Source organism: Pteropus medius, unplaced genomic scaffold (genome assembly GCF_902729225.1).
Source record: "Pteropus medius unplaced genomic scaffold, Ma_sr-lr_union100, whole genome shotgun sequence".
Lineage (NCBI taxonomy): Eukaryota > Metazoa > Chordata > Mammalia > Chiroptera > Pteropodidae > Pteropus > Pteropus medius.
Window position 1 is genome coordinate 15218674 of NW_024352784.1, and position 21938 is coordinate 15240611.

General features: G+C 36.2%; 1 protein-coding gene and 1 pseudogene across 2 annotated transcripts in view; one reads left to right on the forward strand and one right to left on the reverse strand.

Annotated features, from left to right (window-relative positions):
• Positions 1–21938, reverse strand: part of GRM5 (glutamate metabotropic receptor 5) — a 400870-nt gene that overhangs the window by 46473 nt on the left and 332459 nt on the right. For both annotated transcript variants that reach the window (XM_039848324.1, XM_039848325.1), the window contains one exon: positions 3509–4448. In XM_039848324.1, the coding sequence (XP_039704258.1) occupies positions 3509–4448 (940 nt within the window). The remainder of the gene's footprint in view (positions 1–3508; positions 4449–21938) is intronic.
• Positions 16885–17002, forward strand: LOC120590619 (uncharacterized; annotated as a pseudogene).

Here is a 21938-nt window from a genome sequence, read left to right on the forward strand (position 1 = left end):
AGTTACTTGAAAAAAACAGTCCTGTGTTCAAAAGCTTGGGAAAGAATTAAAAAAAATTAGCAGATGAACAATTGGCTTCTACCCTGCAAGACTTCTTAGTGTTTCTCTCCAATAAAAGGGTACCTTAGCCAGAGTTTTTTCAAACTTGTTTGAACAAATAAATTTTTTTTTCATGGAGCAATTTGTGAGACTGGCTTTCCAAAGAATACATTTTGGGAAATACTCAGCTCAAATGACAAAAAGCTAAGGCCTAATTTAAAAACTGCTTCATGACTTACTAGTCATGAGACTCTGAGCACATCTTCTAACCATGCTATACCTGAACTTCCTCATCTGAAAAATGGGAATGATTATTGCTTCTATTTTGGATATTTTGTGACCACTAGACAATTCTGTTACTATTACTACTACTACCCTTGCTATTAGAAACTGCCCCTTTCCATGGTAGGCACTATTTATTGGTTTACCCAATAAGCACTTGACACCACCCCATTCTCCCTTCCAACTTCCATTATGGAGGATGTAAAAGCTAATGTAAATGTACACTTTCTTATACTCATGCAGCTAGGGATAGCAATATGAGACGATTTGGGCCAATGAGACATAAAGGCATTTGCTATGGGACTCTGAAAAAACTTCAGTTTTCCCTAATAAAAGATGAAATGCATGGAGCCATGACAGTTATCATGCAATTATTAATAAAAAGTGTATAGAATTTTACTGACTGTAAAATTCAGTTATCAATAAGTATGTGGTAAAATATTGCTAAAGTCCCTGAGCATTTTTGTTTTCTATTGGCACCATCAGTAAATTTTGTTGTCTGTGTCGCCCCTTTGTTTACTAAACTAGGAGTGACATAGTTGAAAATAGTAATCTAATGTTACTAGAGGAACATTAGAATTGTAGCAAAACATGAGCTGAATGGGTTCGGAATCAAAGACCTGATTCTTTAGCAGAAACTGATGACCATAGAGTGCAGGGGATATTTGTAATACAGATCACTGGAGGCTTAATTTTATGAAAGTAGAACACTAGAGGGTAGTAGCATGCATACTTGCAGACCAAGCAAAAAAAATCTCTCCTACGACATGACTACCTCCTTGAATCTATTCGTTCCACAAACATAACAACAAATGATTATTGAGTGTCTTCTCTATGCCAAGCACACTTCTCAGTACTTCCAGGCACTGGAGGCATAGTAATGAGCAACACAGATAAGGCCCTCCCTCCCAAGGAGCTTATTCTGCTTAAATTGAGACAAGGGATATCCTCCACAGTTTGCCAAGGATTTGGGTAATGTAAAGATGTGGATGCTCTGGAAGACCCAATCTGTATAATCAATGTGTTTGTAGATCTGTACTGCTTTTTATAATGCTTTCTTTGTTATTAAGATCATCCTGGTTGCATACCTGTCACAGAGATTTTCAGGTGTGGAAGAAGACTGACAGTTGTTAACTTGGTTAATAATAATAACAAACACTTAAGACATGCTTACTATATGGCATAGATTTTACATGTATTAACTAATTTAGTCTCACAACCACTAGATGAAGTATTTTATCTCCAATCATGGCATAAAGAAGTTAAGCGATTTGCCTCTCGTTACTCACCCGGTAAGTGATGCTGCCAAGATTCAATCCCAGGGCTGTCTAGCTCTGCACTCTGCTACTGTCAATCAAGCATCTACTGTGTTCCTGGACTTTACACATATTATTTCTCTCATTCTTTACAATCCTATGAGGTAGGTGATATAATCTCAATTTGGCAGACAAAAAAACTAAGGCTCAGAGAAAAGAAATAGCAGTGTCAGTATTCAAAATCAGGGGAAACTTGCTACAAAGCCAGTGCTCTTCACTGTCGCTCCATGCTGCCTCTCTTAATGATCCTACCCTAGTGAGTTTTTGGGGAGCACAGGCACAGACTCACAGTTCTGTCACTCTGGCAATCTGTTTTATCTATGAGGATGCCAAGGAAAATTTTATTTACAGAATGAGTTTAAAGAAAGGCTGATAAAATAAGTTTGAAAAAATAAATTTTCTTAGACAAAATAAAAGGCTGATCTTGCAGATATTTCCAAAAAAGAATGTTTAAAGAAGAGTAAGGAAGGCAAGTGGAAAATATGCGAGCAGGTTGGGGATTCGGAAGGTGCACAGACCGTGACATCTCTAGGATTTCCTGAAGGAGTAGAAGACACAGTTTTATTTCTTGAGGTGTACAATTCAGGTGACTACCTTGCACAAGGTACATGGAAAGAGATGAAAGGCATTCAGGAATCAGACAAGGCTACAAGTGAATAATGCAAATGAATTGGGCCACGTTGATAAACTCCAAGGATCTTGGGAGTCTTTTTCAATACTCGGCAGGCACGATATCTTTAATTATAGATAAAAACATCACCATGATTCAGGCTCTAAAGAATTAGGGCTAGTAAAAAAATAAAACTTTTCATGCAGGCTAAATGAAATTATTCAAGAATATTCAAGAATTATTCAAGAATATTATTTAGCTATTTATCTTTCATTTAAAAGATATTTCTCTTCCATTTATTTATTCATAGATTTTAGGAAAATTGCAAATATCTATAGATTTGGCAGGTTATGGCCTGACCACCTCTTTTGATATGTCCTTCTTACAGAGAGATCTTTATTCCCAATTCAACAATTTATGTAGCCTTTTTAATACCTCCAAATGTGTTTCCAAGCCATTAAGATGATCCCATTGCCTTTTTAAAGTGCTTTAGGGGGCATTTATCACATAAGGAAGTCCTTCACATGGAGAAATCATTGGCTGTTGGCTTCGGATTCTTTTCAGATAGCGGTACCCAATAACTATACCTGTGATACTGAACTGGGTGGGATGGGCAACGGAAAACCTGGGAAACTGGCTGGTTGTTTAGGAAGATTATGTGCAAAGCCATTTTATTGTTTTATAACTTAGACATTTCTCAAAACTTAGACATTTCTCAAAGACTTCAAGTTGCCCATTAAGAACTAAAATATAAATTCTACATTCTCATCTTTCTATGGGGTTAGGTAATCAAGGGCTCTCTGGCTTGAAAAAGGTTTAGGCTCATTCAAGTACAGTCGGATGTGTAAGGCTCTTGGTATTCTGCTCTCAGCATTATCTTGTTAACGATAATTTTCTCCGCTCTTTTCTGGTGAACTAGAATATAGTCCACAGTATATCCCTGTCCCCTCAGGACCTGGAGGGCCTCGCCTTGGCTCAGTGACTTAGCTGTGCTCTTCCTACCCTGCCAACCTCACTCTCCTTTTGCTGTAACTCTTTGCTTTATCAGAGATCTCAACACGTATGCTTCTGGCCTTGGCCTAAGTCACTGGGTCCACATCCAATTAACCTCAGAAAAGCCATTCAGTGAAAATGTTTAAAGCCCCATTTCCCAGCGCCCTGGCTCCCACAGTTTCACTCACTCAGATATTTTCCATTTAAGAGACCCAGGAAGCAAAGGACACTGCTTCAGCAATAGGGCCCCCCCCTCCATGGTTTTTACCTTAAGGTTTCCCCAGAGGAGCCTCTCCTCTTCCACAGGTTGACCAGGCTGCTGGATCTGCTGGCTGCGGAGGAGGACTTGCCATCCCCCACGTGCATGCGCACCACGGTGGAAGTGGTGAAGGCGCTGCGCACGTTTCTCTCCGGTTTGGCCAGGATGATGTACACCTTCGGCACAAACATGCAGCCCAGTGCCACCGTGGCACTGAGGCTGACCGAGAAGCACATGGTGATGATTTTATAGTTGCTGCCAAAGTAGATTGGCACAAAGGCCAGCCATATAATGCAGGTGGTGTACATTGTGAAGGCGATATACTTGGCTTCGTTGAAGTTAGCAGGGACGTTTCTGGTCTTGAAAGCATAGAAGGTACAGCTCAAAATCAGCAACCCATTGTATCCAAGAGGAGTGACAACTCCTAGGTTGGTTGTATTACAAATCAGGTAGACTTCCCGAATGCTTGGGTAGTCGTGCATTATATCAGGAGGCTCCATTATAAAGAGGGCAACGATGATGCCCAGCTGGATGCATATGAGAATGAAAGCAATCACTAGCTGGGCACAGGCACTCATGAATCGGGGCTTTTTGGTACAGATCTTCTTCTTGCTGCCAGCCAGGATCCTCGCAATACGGTTGGTCTTGGTTACAAGGGCTGAGTAGCTCATGGCTGGGGAGAGACCAATGCCAATTCTCTGAAGGTAGCAATAAATCTGTTTGGGCTTTGCAATGAGGCAGAAGGTACATAAGTAGCCTAGGCAGATGCCGGCAAGGATAATGTAGCAGAGTTCCCTGCTGGAGGACTTGACTACTGGCGTATCGCGGTAAATGATGAAGACTGCGGTAACAAACAAGGTAGCCAGCAGGCCGAGGCAGGCAAACACCACAGCTGCAATGGGCTCAGGGTCACCCCAGCGAAGATACTGTACTGGGATCAAATCACAACCTGCAGAGACACAGACACATATTGAAAAAGGAGGAAGAAACGTTTATTTGGGTCATCTGTGCCTAAGTTACAAACAGCTGCTATGATTCTTTTACTTTCTCTCCAATCAACTTTTTTAATCTCAGGCTCCCATACTACTCATTTCTTCAAATGGTCATTCATAAAATACTTTTCTCTATATTATCAATACATACTCTGTGATTGGAGTTGTTCTAACTTTTGAAAACAAAACTGTGAAGAACTTGTTTCCTGCCCTTGTAAAAAGTAATCAGGGGTGGGGAGCATCTAAAGAATTACAACTATAATAAGGGCCATAAAGAAGTATAGCAAGGATCCTGACCCAGTCTATGGGAACAACAAAACTTTCCTTCAACAGGAAAAGTAGCAAATGAAAACATTGGTTTGTCTGAGTTTGGGGATTGAATAGATTTGACAACAAAGATTAATTGTAAAGAAAGAGCTAGGGAACATTGAAGGCAAGAAAGGAGACCACTCACTGTACAATAGTGTGATGAGTGGTGTAAGATAAGGCTGGGAAGTAGGTGGGAGGGGTCTTTCAGGGAAGAGAGTCTTAGATTAATAAAAAGTCATTGGAAAGATCTAGAGTAGAGGAAATGACACGGTCAGATTGGTGTGTGTGTTTTATACATTCCTTTGATTGCTGTGTGGATTTTGGGTGAGATAAAGATGTGGACAGATTTGAAAGTTATTTGAAGCAATACAGAATGTTTAAATGGATGTGGGGTATGTGAGAGGTAAAGTCATCAAGGATGACCAACGTTGGGTCCATCTGCTCTGTCCTTGAATCTACTGTATATAAAAGTAAGGATTTTCAGAGAATCATATGATTCCAATGTTATATAAGAGAAGATAATGTTTAAAAAGGAGGCGGGAGGTAGTAGAAGAAAACTGACCCCAAAGGTGAAAAATTGGCCTGTATGGGAAGTGCCAGCACTTATTCTCTACTGTGCCAGAAATTATTCTCTGCTCATGGCTAACAGGTTTTTTTTTTTTTTTAATATCACTTGATTACACAGCAGGAAAAAGTGACAAAATCTGGCATCATTTGAGTTACATGCCTTCTTTTTAAATTTCTTTGAGAGAGTGGTTCTCAAATTTGGTTGCACACTAGAATCACCTAGAGATATTTTTTAAAAAATACAGTGGCCTGGGTCTCACTGACAGGGTTTCTGATTTATTTGGCCTGGGCATCAGGATTTTTACAAAGGCACTCTAAGTGCTTCTCAATGTGCAGCTGAATGTGAGGACCACTGCTCTAGAAAGATCATTTCTGTCAATTAAATTTTTAAATAGGATTGAGGTAGCTTTATGGAGTGAGTAAAAGTAATCTGGAGCATTGACATTTGAGGAATGTGACAGAGATTACTAATTGCTTGCAAATATCTATTCTCCCCTTAATCCTCAGCAACAGATCTCCTATTATAATTTGGGTGGAAAAGGATGCAGCTAAAACATTACATTTTCCAGCAGCCTTTGCAATCAGATTTGCCATGTGATTAGGTTTTAGCCAATAAGATGTAAGTAGAGAACTCCTTAAAGAAAAATGACTTATCTTGGAGAGACCCTTTTTGCTCTTCCCTGATTCTTCCTTCTGCTGCTTAGAATATAAACATGATGGCTAGAGGTCTAGCAGTTATCTTGGACTGCGAGGTAACTTTAAGGACAGAAAACATGTTCTGAGTTTTGGAAGTGAAAAACAGAGAGAGCTGGAATCCGTGTTAATCATGGAACCTCTGTTTAAACTATCCTTTCTTCTGATATATGCAGCCAAACCAAATCCTAATTGGTATAGATGTAAACTTTTTCTATTAACTTCCCGCATATTATGATCAAGGGTGTTGGAGTCAGTGAATTTATCAATGGTTACTAGGAGGTAAGGGGGCCCCAGTAAGTAATGATAGCAAAGAAGCATGCGGGTCTTTTGAAATATGTCTAAAGACAGCTGTGTTGTAAAAAGGAAAGGAAATATTCTTTCTTCTTTCCCTATTTCTGCCTTGCCAATCTCTTTCTTCAAGACCTCAGGTTTCATCAAGTACCATTAGTATTGTAGTTAAAATCATTATGAGTTTAATAGAATCTGTGAGTGAGCTGAGGATCCTCATATACTTTACAAAATTGTGTCTATGGGAAAATGTATCCTTATTTTAAAAATTGTACATTTAATATTAAAACGAAGTGCTTTTAAGTTAAAAAGTCTATGGATAGCTCAGACTAAATATAAGACAGTTATTTTACATAATGTCATTAATTATAAATAAATACATATCTCATTGCTAATAAATATACCTGTATCTCCATCTGGAATCACATATGCTGCTTATATGTTGGAATTCAACCTCTGAGACTTTAGTATGCCATGGGGTTTAGGTTAATATTTACAAATTTGTTCCTTGTAGAGACTATTTTACAACAGGGAAATAAGGATTAGTTATTCCTATGTTTATTCTTTATAAAAACAATTTATTAATAACACTGACATGAAAAGCAAATATATTATCTACTGTAATTAATTCTATAGGGGCTTGTTTCCACTGTTGCTCATAAGCTGCTAATATCCACGGTAACTCCCTGATACAGGAAATGTGTTACATGGTACCTGAAGTAGGACTCCTTTTATTAGCCAAAGAGAATCAACTGAAAAAAATATAAATATTTACTTTAAGGGTTTCCATTTTACTCTTTTTTTTTTCTGCTGTTCTGCTAAATTTTAATTGCTTTTATCTAAATGCAATTAGCACCCAAATTATTAAACATTTTGCATATGATAACATTCATCACTATTTTTACGTCAGATATTTTCTTCAACTCATCATGTGTAACTCATTAACATCATGTGTGGAACCAAAGAAAATCCCATTAGACAAATGTGTTGGAAGAAATGTGCATAAAACATGCCTCTAATGTGATTTGATTATTTTCACAAATTTATCAGCATTTATACATTCATTTGAATGTTTTTTTTTTCCTAATGTGAACCACTCAGAAGGCTTTATGTTTAGTTTAATGATGCTGCCATTGCGTAAAATACTTTTGTAACTATTTTCTTGGAATAGCAAATTAGATTCTCCGTAGAGTGCTATAATCACTGAATCTTATAATTAGATAAGATCTTAGAATTTCCAAAAGTGGATGTGCATCACAATCATTTGGAGAGTCCACAAAGATACAATTCAAAGGTCTAAACTCAGATTTTGAATCATACATAAAGGGTGGGACAAAGGAATTTCATTTTGAATAAGGAAGCTCAGTGACTATATAACTAGTCCTTGGTCCTTAGCTGGCAGGCAGCCCAGCCTTAGAGATTATCAGGTTGACTTCTCATTCAGTGTGTGAATGTTTTATATAATAATTCCAAGATGTGATCACTCTAACCCTATCTAAGACTTTCTCCATGAACGACATTCTCTCAAGGCCAGGATAGATTGGAAAGACAGGAGGTCAGGATGGCAGGCAGAGACTGGACGTGAATGAACTGGTCAGAAAGGCTATCACAAGAGGACAGACAAGGGATGATAGGGCAAAAACTAAGTCAGTCTACTGAAGAAAACATTCATGGTAAAACATTTTAGACCTAGAATTGAAATAATTATGAGGTAGACAGACAGAAGAACCAGGAGAGGGGCTTCTAACCATATTGATGGGGATGCTGTTAACTAAGACAAGGGATATAGGGAGAAAAGGGTCACATATTATGGGAATGATATCTAGTTCCAGTTTGGAGGTGTTGTGTTTGAAGTGTCTATGACCTACTGAGAAGATGAAGTAGAAGCTAGAGGAGAAATCAGGGTGGAACTTACAGCTTTAGGAATCATCTGTTCAAAGGATGAAATGAGAGAAAAGGAAATGAATGCAATCAATGAGCAAATTCACTGATGTAGATGAAAGCAGAGCCTAGAGGTCTAGTGTAACATCAACTTAAAGGAATGGCAGAGGAAGAGGGTATGTCAGGGAAGACATAAGATAGATCAGCTAGAAAGAAGGATGTCAGAAGTCAAAGGAAAGTGGTTAATTGGACGGTCCAGCATATCCTCCTCCATTAATATCACTTCAGTTTTTATTTTTTAAAAATCCTTATCTAAAGAACTTATACAAAATCTAAAGAACTTACACAAAATTTTACAGATCTCTCTCCTGGTGGTATGTCATTCTCTTATATTCTACCTCCCCCTGCTACTATGGTTAGATCCATTTATGTTGAACAAGGGGTGGTATCCTTCCATTGCTGTATTCCTATCATGGAATGCTTTCTACCAAATCTCAGAATCTTGTGATAATGCTAACCCTATTATAATATAAGCATCCTGATGTTAAGGACTTTGTCCCTTTTGCTCACAAATGGACCCCTAGTACGAACATAGTATCTCACTCATACAGTTAGCAGAGCAATTTACAAATTAATATATTTACTATATAAGCAGAGTATATAATTTTCATCTGTTGTACAGATCAAGTCATTCTCAAACCTTTTTGTTGCCTTTAAGAAGTCCCATGTTACAGAACTGTTATGTACTGTTATAGACAGAAGGCTAAATTCAGTGCATTACATTCAAATTTTAGCTAAGATTAGGTAACCATGAGAAGGCAAAACTAAGTAAGCACCTAAAAGGCTTTCTTCTGCCTAGGGGTGTGGAATATTCCACATCAGAAATATTCCTGGAACTGACTACACAATGATAAATATTTTATAATTGACTGATTAATCTAATTCTGAGTAATTCACTGAATCTGGGAAGTATGGGTAGAGGAAAGAGGAAGACAGTTAACAGAAGTTATTTTTTTTTTAACAAGTACCATCTAACTATGAAGTTCAGAGTCACTGTTCCCAAGAAATCAGTTAACTGCAACATTTTTTACCTTAGGCTAGAAAAAAAAAAGAAGCCCCAAGTCCTCTGCAGGGAAGGTATATTGTAGAATTGATCGATTTTTACCATTACGATAGCATGACAACATACCATGATAATTCCCTCAAAAAAGATTTAGTCTTTATCCAAATGTTAGGTAAGTTTTATTGGAAACTACCTCACCTGTAAGCTGCCTTGTTTCTGTTTATGCCAGCATTTTATAAAAGGAGTAAACTAACATTTATTGAGTATCTCATATGTCATGTACTATTTAGGTAATCTTCATAATAAACAAGTGAGGTAGGAATTATTAACTCTATTTTACGGAGGGGCAATATGAGGTTTAATATGCTAACGTCTTGGGGCTGAGATTAAAACCCTGTGGTATTTTTCATTGCTTGGTGAACTGATTGAATGATTTATGCTACATGGTCCTGAGGCTACTGAGTAGGAAAGAGAATCATGAGTAATTAACATCTGCCGTGGGCAAGGCAGGGCTAGTGGTGGTATAAATATTTGATATTTGTTATCCAGACATAAGTCCATGCTCCCTTCTGAGAAATCTCATAGGTTCAAACTCTTTAGCAAGGTTCTCCTCCTGGCTTATATTTTCTGAGGGTTGCTGGCCAGTGACGCTGATTGGTAAATTGTTGGGTTTGCGTCCCTGAAGTTTTCTAGTGTAGAAATTTTTCTGAATGGGCACCAGATATCCACAGCACAAAAAAAACAAGGGTTGACTGTGGGGCATTCCTGACACTGCCACAGAGGGGACTCGCAGCCATCCATTTATCACTGGACCCAGACTATTTCATGCTCTTCAAAGCTTATTCTATATTTTTGTTTTAGAATCCCGAAATAAAATTCCTTCAGAGAGTTTAGCCAACTCACAGCTTTATCTTTTTTACTTAGTTTTTATTTCTGTTCTTTGTTATTGGTTACATTTTATAGGGGGATTTGAAATTGTATGCAAAGATTTATTTCATAATTAAGGCATAAAGAATGATTTAATAGCACGGCGGAGTGCTAAGGGGAAGGATTATTACAGATGCATATTAGTAGGTAGGAGCTTTGAAAATGATCTCTTCTAGCCATGTCACAGATAAAGAGGAAAAACTATGAATTTAAATAGTGTGCTGACTGGAATACTTTGCTTCGTTTTTACCTTTCCCCTGTCCCTTTTCACTAGCTAACTCGTTAGTCTTTCATTTTCCAGATCCTCTTTGAGAATGGCTTTCCTGATTCCCTGAAGCTGAACGACAGGTTCCTCCCATGTGGTCACACAGCTCCCTGAATTTGTGCCTATCACAGCGCTTGCACATTTTTTTCTCTGTGTGTCTGTGTGTGTGTGTGTGCGTGCGCGCGCATAATAATACAACTGTTATGCTCATAATGAGCTTGCTTGTTTGGTTCACATGGTGGATTGCGAGCATTCTGAGAACTGGAGACTGTTTCTTTGCTTTTTGCTGTTTTCTAGTGCCAAGCACAGTACCAGCACACAACAGGCAGTTAAATGGATTCAATGAATGAACTATTTCATTAATGAAGAAGAGGACAATTGAGGAATCAGGAGATATGCACTTGACTTTCAGCTTGCACGCAAATATTTCCTGTGAATATGAGACTTTTGTTTTATTTATTTGTGGCTCAATTTTTCTATACATAGATGGAAATAATACAGAATTCCTTCCCTATACTGAGGGCTTTAATCTGGAGAAATCCTTTTAGAAAAATGCACATGTGAAAAATTAAAGACTGATTACCTGACAGTGAAGCAATTTCTCAGGACTGAGTCTCTAAAATATTTAAAACTATTTTTGTATTTTACTTGAATAAAACAAAGTCATCATTCATAATATGAGCTACAGTGAGTGTTTTACAATTAATTTCTATTTATTTCTATTAATTTCCTGGCTTGCCAGAATCTTTTCAGGGTCCCTTTCCCATGGTTTTCATAAGACTTTATAAAATTGTTTTTTTGCAAATAACTGTGTACTAAAAAGCATTTTCTGTGAACATGCAAATGTTCAACTGCCTTTTTGATTTTATGACTTAGAGTTTTGCAGCCATCTTCTAGGCCTCACAGTATTCCTTCTCTGTTCCTATAGACCCTGTTACAAAGTCTTGATTTTTTTTTTCCTTTTGAGACATACCAGGACTGTTCTAAAGCCTCAATTTAAATTACCTTTGCTAAGGTTGGTTGCAAAATCACATGCAAACTCTGCCTTGGATTTTACCTCCCATTTCTCTTCCTAAGTCTACTAGTTTCTGAATTTTAAGTATCATAATATCGTAGGTATTCCTCAATTGAGCTACTGGTATATATTTAAGTAACTAAAATGCTCACGTTTATTATAAAAAGAAAATATGAAAACAAACCCCCCATATATTAAAAAAAAAGTATATAAGGGGTAAGATCAATGCCTTATCCTACTCATTAAAGGTATTGAAAATTGTTCACCTAGCACAACTAGAGCATGACACTTCTTAGTTCAGTGCACATTATTGAGCACCTACTCCATTCAAGGCATCGGCCCTGCTTCACGGTGATACAAAGGCAATCGTTTATTCCTTTAAAATAGTGTACTAGTCAAATATGCAGGCTCTGTGACTGCTAGGCACTGTGCCGAGCCGTGTACACTCATTAACTTCTTTAATATCCACAACATTCTCTGAGGTAGGCACCATTATTTCATGCTTTTTCAGTTAAGGTAACTGAAGAGTATTTGAAGTGAAAGGAACCATAGGAGAAGTACAGACATGGGGTGGAAGGAAGAAGCAATGTAAAGGAAACAGCCAAAATGCAGAAATCTACTAGAAATCAGAGGAATGATACCTTTACAGCATAGTAATATAGTGTCGTAAGAGAATTATAACATCTCCAGGAATTACTGCTGAGAGTTCAGAGGGAAATCAATTAAAGCTTTAGGAGGGAAGATAATAATACCTTCCTGCCTACATCTCAAGGATTAATGTGAGGAGTATGTAAAATAACGTGTGACTTGAACAGTGGTAGAATAATTATGAAGTGATAAAAAGAGGAAAAAGGGAAGTGCATACACAAAATAGTAGTGACTCAACATCTGCTAAAGTGCCTACATCTTTTATGAGATTGTCCAATGTTCTTCTGGGGAAAAGCCAGGCCTATTTTATCTTTTTAGCTTATTTATATACACACAGCCCCAAGTAAATGGTATTATATTATCTTAAATTGTTTGAAGTACAAGGCAGCACATATGCTCTCTGAATTTTTCACTCACCTTAATGTGATTTTTAAGAGGTGGCAAGATAGGAGACATTTATCCATTTCATATTACTCATATAATATACCAATGCTTTATGGAGCATTTCCCAAGTGGGTTAGAGAACGTAGAGGTAGGCACTGTTTAGAATGTTTTATGTTCTCGGGGAGAAATATGATCATTTATTTTGGGTAAGGTAGATTTATCAGAAATTGAAGTCAATGAAACCACATTATTTTCTTAGTCTGGTTATATCAGAGAAGTTTTTGACCACAATGACATTGTTTTTAGCCATACCACAAATTTATCACTGTGAAGAACACAATGTACATTTTTCATTGCGTAATTTCTGGCAAGAGGAAAACTGGTTTCTGCTCTCTTAGAGGGCTGATTTTGAAAAGTTTCATCGAGAGAGAGCCTTTAACAATTATTTTTTTACAGAGCAAATAGTGTTACATTTATAAATATACCATCTTTTTGACTCATCTGATGGGATAAACAAATTTATAAGTTAATGAGAATTGAGAAATTTAAAGAGTAAGAAGGCATTTTACAATTTTTCAATGTATGAGCTCTGGCATTTCATTAAAAAATCATTTTTCTTTTCAGCATTAACTGAAACAACTTAGTCAAGCTCATTGTTTATAAAGGACCACTGCATAAATTTCTTCACAGTATTTTAGATATACTTTTAGAAAGAATCCAGTGATTTCCATATACCTGCAGCATTGTATCAAAGAAAAAGCTAAGTTTTACAGAAAGACTTTTACAGTAAAGTTTGAGCCTAACTTCTGCTATTTACTCTGTGAACATAGCATAGATATTTTACATTTTCATCTTCAGTTTTCTGTAAAATGGAGATAATGATTCCAAACTTTTGGGGTATAAAGAGGATTAGCCGGCAGAATACAAAGTTCCTATTATAATGGGTGATAGGCATTCAATATATGGGGATTTGTTTCCTTCCTTTCATTCTATAATTTATTTCTTCAGCAAATATTTATTGTCTACTGTGTTCTAGAACAGCGGTCCCCAACTTTTTTGGCACCAGGGGCCAGTGCTCCTATGAGAATCTAATGCCTGATGATCTGAGGTGGAGCTGAGGCGGTGATGCTAGTGCTGGGGAGCGGCTGCAAATACAGATGAAGCTTCACTCACTGGCCTGCTGCTCACCCCCTGCTATGCGGCCTAGTTCCTAATAGGCCATGGTCTGGTATCATAGGTCCATGGCCCAGAGGTTGGGAACCTCTGTTCTAGGAGTTTGATATTCCTCAGTGAACAAAATATGCAAAACAAACAAACAAACCTTACCCTTTAGCTTATATTCCAGCTGGGAAGACTGACAATATATGATCGGTAAAAATAAATTAATACATAAATAATAGAATACATGATTATATATTAAATGGAGAAAATAAGAGGTAGAGAAGGGTAAGGGGGCACAATTTGTAATATTAAACGAGTTGGTCAGTGAAAACATTTGAGCAAGGACTTGAAGAAGGGAAGGATAAGAGCCCTGTGCTGTGGTTCCTCGGGGTGGAGCATTTCAGGCAGAGAACAGCTAGGGTGAAGACCTAAGGATAAGAGACTCCCAGGTGTTTTAAAAGAACAAAAGGACCGATGTGTTGGGGTAAGAGGGAGATGAAGTGAAGGGGAAAGTAGTTCAGAGATATAACAAGGGGCCAGATAATGGAGAACATGAATTTGTAAGGACTTCGACTTTGAATGAAATAGGAAATCATTGTTGATTCTTAGACAGTGGAGTGATATGATCTGGCTTACTTTTTAAAAAGGTATCCCTGCCTGGAATCTTGAGAAATGGCTATAAGTAGGGACAAGGGTAGAATCAGAAAGACTAGTTAGGAGGTTATTTCAGCAGTAAAGATGCTTAATGATGATGACCAGGGATCTTACAGTGGAGGTAGTGGTAGAATTATGTATTTGTGGAAAAGTTATTGGAGTTTTTTGTTTGTTTTTTGTTTTTTTTTTTTACTAATTGATTAAGGAGATGAGAGAAGTCACAGATGATTTCAAAGTTATTGACCAGAACTAATGAAAAAATGGATTTGCCATCACGTGGCATATAGAATGCTAAAGACAGAGCAGCCTGGGGATCAGAAAGGTGAAGACCTGGATTTCTGCTTTGGAAATGTAGGATTTGAGTTATCTATTAGATGTTCAAATAAAGATGTCAAGTAGGCAGTTGAATATTTAAGTCTGCTTAGATGAGGAGTCTAGGCTATATATTTAAATTCAGAAAATTTTAGTGTAGATATTATCTAATAATATGAGACTGGATAAGATCTCCAATGAAGCAAATGTAGATAGAAAAGAGGATTGAGACAGCCTTATGTTCCAAAACTTTATTTTTAGTTTTATTTCAAATACTACTCAACAAATAGTTGAATATAAATGTAAAACTATTGGAGGCAATACATGCTAGATCCCTTCTGGGAAGGTTAAAAATATATCTTTCCCTTGTTTGTGAGAAAAAATATCAAAAGTGGGTAATGAAGTCATCAAAAAAACCAGAAAACCATTGTTGTTTTAAAATCAGGGAGAGTGATAAAAAAAAAAAAAAAAAAAAAGAAAAGAAAAGAAAGATAGTAAGTGCCTTTTAGTATTGTTCTGGCTCCTGAGTACCTTTATGGACTTTCCAGATCACCATTAACCTTGTGTCATCCATTCATTTAAAATCAGAAGTCCTAAAAAAGATAATCTAAGTGAAGTTAAAAGAGATATTTATAATAGTAAGTTTAGTTCAACAAATACAAATTTATCACCTACACTTTGCCATTCACTGGAATACAAAGTCATTAACTTAAAGGATCTTACTTTTAAATAAAGAAAGCATTCAATAGAGAGAGGTTGGAACTTTTCCCACATTTTCTCTTTTGTTCATTCTTAAATCTATCCATCTCTGTATTCATTTCTCATCACTATTTAAAAAAAATAATTTAATTGAACTGTTAAGAGGTACTATTTGCATTCTATTTAATCTCCCCAATAAATTCATGAATTAGTTACTACTGTTCCCTCCATTTTATGGAAGAAGAAGTTGAAGTTCAGAGAAGAAAATTTGTTTGCTTAAAGTCGCACAATGAGTCATTGGTGAAATGTAGATTTCAACATGGGTATGTCTGACTCCAAAGCTTGTTGATTTAAACCACTATGCCATTATAAGGTAATAAAGACGAATTGTTAGAGACATGCACTACATTTGTCATAAGTTCACCTTCTTCAGATTGTATTGGTGAGTGTTTATGTAGCAAACTGAACAAGAGAATTCTAGGAATTGCTTAGGGATCTGGGAATTCTATCCTAAGACTTTCTTTTACAACCGATCACCATTATGATGTTTGTTCTTTAAAAAAGGATAGTTCCCATAACATAGACTTGGATAGAAAGGTGAATGTGAAATAGCGACTCACTTGCCTTTGAATAGCTTTGTGATATTGGGAAAAAAATACATATTTCTTAGACAGGAAATATTGCTTTATCCTTAGAGTCTTTTCTTTCTGCTTGAAAATTTCTCTCCCTTTCACCTGATTAACTTCTCATTTTCACATGCATTGATTTAATTTCCTCTCAAAAGATACCAATGAACTTCCAAGACCTGGTTAGTATTCTCTCCTCAGGAGTCCCATAATCAATGCCTCGTCCTAGCACTTTCCTTCCTTCTTCATTCTTTCCCTTTGCTTGTTTGTTCCTTCATTCTTTCCCTAACTTTCTCCTCTCTCTGTTATTCTTTCATTAGACAAACATTAAATTGATTTTTACTGTATGCCAGGCATACTTAATATATTGAAATTGCCTCTTTATTTGTATGTGTCTCTGTACAGACTCTGGGGTACTTGAGGGTAGGAACCGTGGCTATACAATCGCTGTGTGACCAGTTTCCAGTGCTGTCTTAGCACCTAGTTGGAACTCTTCGCTCATGAGTACTTCTATCCTTTGTGCCGCCATTGCACCTGGCATACGGTTTAATTATTAGATGCACCATTTGCTATACACTTAATACAATGAATTTAAGTTAGATTTCTACTATGGACATTTGATTCTACATAAATGGGAGGTCGGATACCTTTCTTTTATAGCTCTGTCAATAGAACCTAGCACAGTGTTGAAAACAATGTAGAAATTTGATAAGAGAACTTTTTCTGAATGAATAAATGAATGATAGGCTAACTAGCTACATAGCATATTTTCCTATTCAGAATATTACCTAACCTAGAAGCCAAGAAATTAGAGGTTACAATTCTGAAAACCTATTCCATTTTTAACATTAATAGGAACTATTTATTGCAATTATATTAATAAAAATAACCATATTTTGTCTACAGCCATGCCACCCTGAACAAGCCCGATCCCATCTGATCTCAGAAGCTAAGCAGGGTTAGGCCTGATTAGCACTTGGATGGAGATCACCTAGGAAGACCAGGTGTTGTAGGCATAAAAAATAAAAAATAAAAAATAAGGGATTGTAAGCTGACAAGGTCTTGCAATCTGTGAGGATGCCTTGCCTGAATAATCAGAAACACACAATATTTAACAATGGCAAGGAGTTTTTCACCCCTTTCCTTGTCCAAATTGAATTGTAATAACCAAATAGGTAGCTCATTTTAAGTATATTTGAAATGAAAATTATTGGAGCAACCTGGCAATAAGTAACATATGGCAAGCTTGAAAGCTCATTTTTTTTTCTTTCCATAATTTCTTAAAAATATGGAGCTTCGAAATTGATTGTGAAGAAAGGCACATAGCATAAAATAGGGGTATCACAGTAGCGGGCTTGATTTTCCACTGGTTTTGTGATCTTGAGCAACATACAGAATCTTCCTGGCTCTAAATTAATTCAACTGTAAAATAATAATATTTACATCATAGGATTTAAAAGGATAATGCTTAAGAGGGTTATCATTATTGATAATGAAAAGCAATCCTCCAATGTTTTTATTTAATGTTCTTATTTGTTAAAAGGTAAAACAAACAAACAAACAAAAAACAAGAAAAGTGGGACAACTGAGGAACGCAAATTAATCATTTGTAAGAAGAGAGTAGCTGAGTAGCTCAAATGTTGGAGTTATAAAACTTGTCAGTGGTTACGCCCCCTTGGAGCTCATCCTCCACTCCCTCCCAGATTCCCACCAACTCCGCTTTGTTTGACTCTGTTCACTTTTTTCCCTTTAAGGGGAGATACAAAGGTTCCAACCTCGAAAGCAATTAGGTAACTCAGGGAACCAAAGGAACTTCCAAGAGAATGTTTCTACTGACATTAAAATGTTGATATGCACTGCCTTCCTTCCATTTTACAACTTTGCATTTAAAATATGATGCATTTCTTTATGAGTGAAAAAGCAAGAAATCATTCTAACTTCTGTTATAAGCTTTCCACAGTTACTTTTTTAATATTAAAATTGTTTATTAAATTTTTTTTTTAATTTAAGCAAAATTGGTATACGATCTTATATTGGTTATATAGTTTCAGGTGTACAGTATAGTGATTCAACATTTTTTGCACCTTGCAATGTGATCACCCCACTAATTCTTGTAATCATCTGTCACCATACAAACTTAGCACAGTATCATTTACCAAATTCCACTGAGTTACTCTTTGAAGGCCATTGTTTTTGCTTTTTCATTTTGCCTTGAGTTTCTTGGAAGGTTGCCAGAGTTGGCAAACCCACCTGGAAGTGTTTCCATGCCTTTGGCTTTGGACCGGGAAGCTAAGGATCTGCTGCTTATATGTCATCCTAAATTCTTCGAGAGAAAACAAATCAAAGATTCTTTCTAGGACAATTTTGCCTTTATCTAATGAGGAACGGTGTGCAATGAAAACGTCCTAGCAGAAGGTTTAGGGAATTCTCTGAGTGCCTAGCCCAAATTGTTTCCTCCCAGTATTTTTTCTTTCTTCCTCTCACAGATCAGACCACACTGTAGTTACCCTCTTCTCAGGGAAACAATTACTGATTTTATTTACCTATCTGATCTTTTTATTACTGTCTATTCCCACTGCATCATTATAGTCCAAACCACTAATAGATTCACATTGAGATTTGCAAAATTTCCTTACTGTTGTTTCCTCTTATTTTCCTTTTTAAAATACCCAATTTAAACTTTATTTTAAAATTTTATATTTTAGCATTCAATATTTAAGTAGCTCAAATAGCATAAAGTTTTTTAAATATAAAAATTTTAACCATGCATGGAAGTATAGAGTAAACATAAAATTCAAATTTAACAAATATTGATATTTTGTCATTTGTTTCGAATTATACACATACAGAGCTTACAGGTATAATTGAAATCATTTTTTTGTAATTCCCATCTGACACCCCTCCTTCTCTCTTTCCAAATGAAACCACTATTCCCTGTTCGTTTTTAAACAATCACTTTTTACATTGTGACTATGTAAATATTTATACAATAGTTCACCTCGATAACATTTCCTTTCTTATTCAATTTATGGATTTTTATGGAGATAATAATTGCCTCATTTAAATCTATTCTCCCCACTAGAATGTATACATCACAGGGGAATTTTATGTTTTGGTTATAGAGGTATTTTCAGCACTTAGATCTATGTTGAATGAATAACTAGATGACTAAATGAATAAACAAATGGTTTTAATTTCCCTTATGATTAATTTAAAAATATTTGTCATAGCTTACTTACAAAGCCCTCTAAGAGTTAGCCCTTGCCTAGCTCGCCTGTCTCAATCTTCCTCACCCCCACTCTCAGTTCCTGTATTTATGTCCCAAACACTATTCTCTTTCATTTTAGTTTGGCCAACTGCCATCTTTACTTTAATTTTTGCATGTATGCAGTTCATTGAATAGGCAACTTTAAACCTCATTTAAGTAGCTTCCACTGATACAGTTTCTGACATCATTCTGGTCTTCTTTGTTGTTAACACAATATTTTATTATTATTTGACAATATTTAGGATGATGATCTCTTTGAAAGCAGGCATTCTGTTTGTCCCATTCACTGTTAACATAAATATCTAATGTTAGATAAAAAATAATTACTCTCTGTCCTCAGTGAAAATAAATATGTCGAAGTAGGGACATTGTCTATGTTCTTCTCTTATCCTCTATTTTTAATCTTCTTTCTTTTCTTCTTGGTTTTCATGCCAGATTCTCTTCCTCTCTCTTTTTAATTTCTGGTCCTTTGTTCCTGCCAGTTTATGATGGCTATTAAAAATATGGCTAGCTTAAAATTTATTTTAATGGCTTTATTGATGAAATCACATTCTTAGAATATAATGCAATACAATATGCATATACCTTTATACACACATATATGTATGTATGTGTGTGTATGAAATAGTAACCCACAATCCCACCACTCATAAACATCTTTTCTTAACAATAGATTGCCTTCATTTCAAACATCTTTCTATGAATATATATGTATATATGTACAAGTGTATAGGTAGACATTAATGGCAGTTGATTGCCCCTCCTAATTGTTTTTGTAAATAATTATTCAATTCTAAATGAGCTCAGATCTCTTAATTGTGCTAATGATCTTATAGAATTGTATTGGGATTAAATTAATTAACATTTGTAAAATGCTTCAAATAGTTCCTGGCACAAAGGAAGCATTATGTATATGTTAGTTGCTATAATCACAAAGAAGGCACTGATCCAAAAGTGACCTAAACTGTCAAGTTGTAGGCCGAAGTAGGATAACTATAAACCAAGCGAGTAAAAGAAAGACAGAATATTCCCTGAAGCTAGTAGCCTCAAGCATCACTGTAGCAGGTTTTAGAATAGCCGAAGCTATCAGAGCAGTCTTCTGGCTAGTAGCTTTAAGTGATCTACTTTGCATCAGAGTCAGTGAGATAGGGTTGCAAACAGCTATAGGCTTCTTTGAAAAGTGCCGCAAATCTCAAAGGCTAAACTTCACACAGTATCAATGTGGAGACCTTTCCACGTTTAGTATTTATTACCCCTTTCCTCACACGTATACACATGACAGAAGAATCGTTTCATTTTTTCTGCTTGAAAACCTCAACTGGTCCCACACTGTCTATAGGATAAAGTCCAAACTCCTTAGTTAAAGGCATTCTTCATAGGATGGCCCAATACCTACTCTCATCTGCATTTGTAACTCTCTCCATCATTTTACTACACACATTTACAGAATGCCTACTCTATGTCACACATTGTATTAGATGCTGGGAATGCAAATGTGGTTGAGATACAGTTGTGTCCTTGAGACACTAATGATTCAGTGGGGTCAGCAGATGAGGATACACACCACTGAAACTGGAAAGATCATAGGAGGATGTGGGAGAGAGGGAATTTTGTGTGCCATGTTGAAAAACTTGGAATATATCCTATAAAGATATGAAAACGCTGATAAGTGTTGAGCAATGAAATAAAAGAGACAAATTTGTATTTGGGATACAAAATTTTTATATCTTTATCTGCCTTATCAAGTAGTAAGATGAAAAGGAGATTCAGAGGCATATGGAATAAATTTGGAAGGAGGCAAATAAACTGAGAAAATACTGCAATAGTCAAAAGTGAGTTGAAAATCTAATCAAGGGAAGAATACAAATGGAGTGGAGAAGAAGGAGTAAGAATATTTAGCAGTTCAAATAGCCAGATTTGATAAGTGACTGGATATGGGTGGCCAGGAATAGAGAAGAGTCTAATATGACTGGCTCAATTCTTTTTGGTTGGAGCAACTAGGAGAATGATGGTAACATTAATAGCCTTATGATGCATATCCTTTCTAACATCATCTACACTTTTTAATTAAGTGAATTTCAAGATTGTGCCTCAAGATTAAATCTTCCCAAATTCTCCAGGGTTAGATAGGCCTTCCTCCATTTTTCCATAATACTTTGTTCATTCTTCACCTACAATACTCAGTAAACCATGTTGTTACCCATTATTCTGTTTTTTTTCTCCTACTACAAATTTCTTGGAAACTTAGGCTATATTTTATATTTCCAGTTCCTATTACATTTTCTGGCACAAACTATAAGAACTTAATTTGTTAAAGTAATTAATTCACACTTGAAAATCTCAAAGATATTTCAAACTTATCTAAAACCAAACTATTGATCTTTATCAAAGAATACATTTATTTCTCTACACTTCAAGGCAGATTATTTGGTAATATTTTTTGCAGCCAATTCATCTGTATATCCTGTTGATTGTACTCCAAAGTCTATCTCAAATCTTCCAATGCACTGTTTAATAAAGGACACTAAGAACTCTTGCCTGCAGTGGCTACCTGTGGTAACCAACTAGTCTCCCAGATTCAACTTTCTACCCCTTTCCAAATTATTCTCCCTCACATCAATCCAAATGATATTTTAAAAATATACATATAATTTCCTTCTACTGCACTCCCTACAATTATTTCT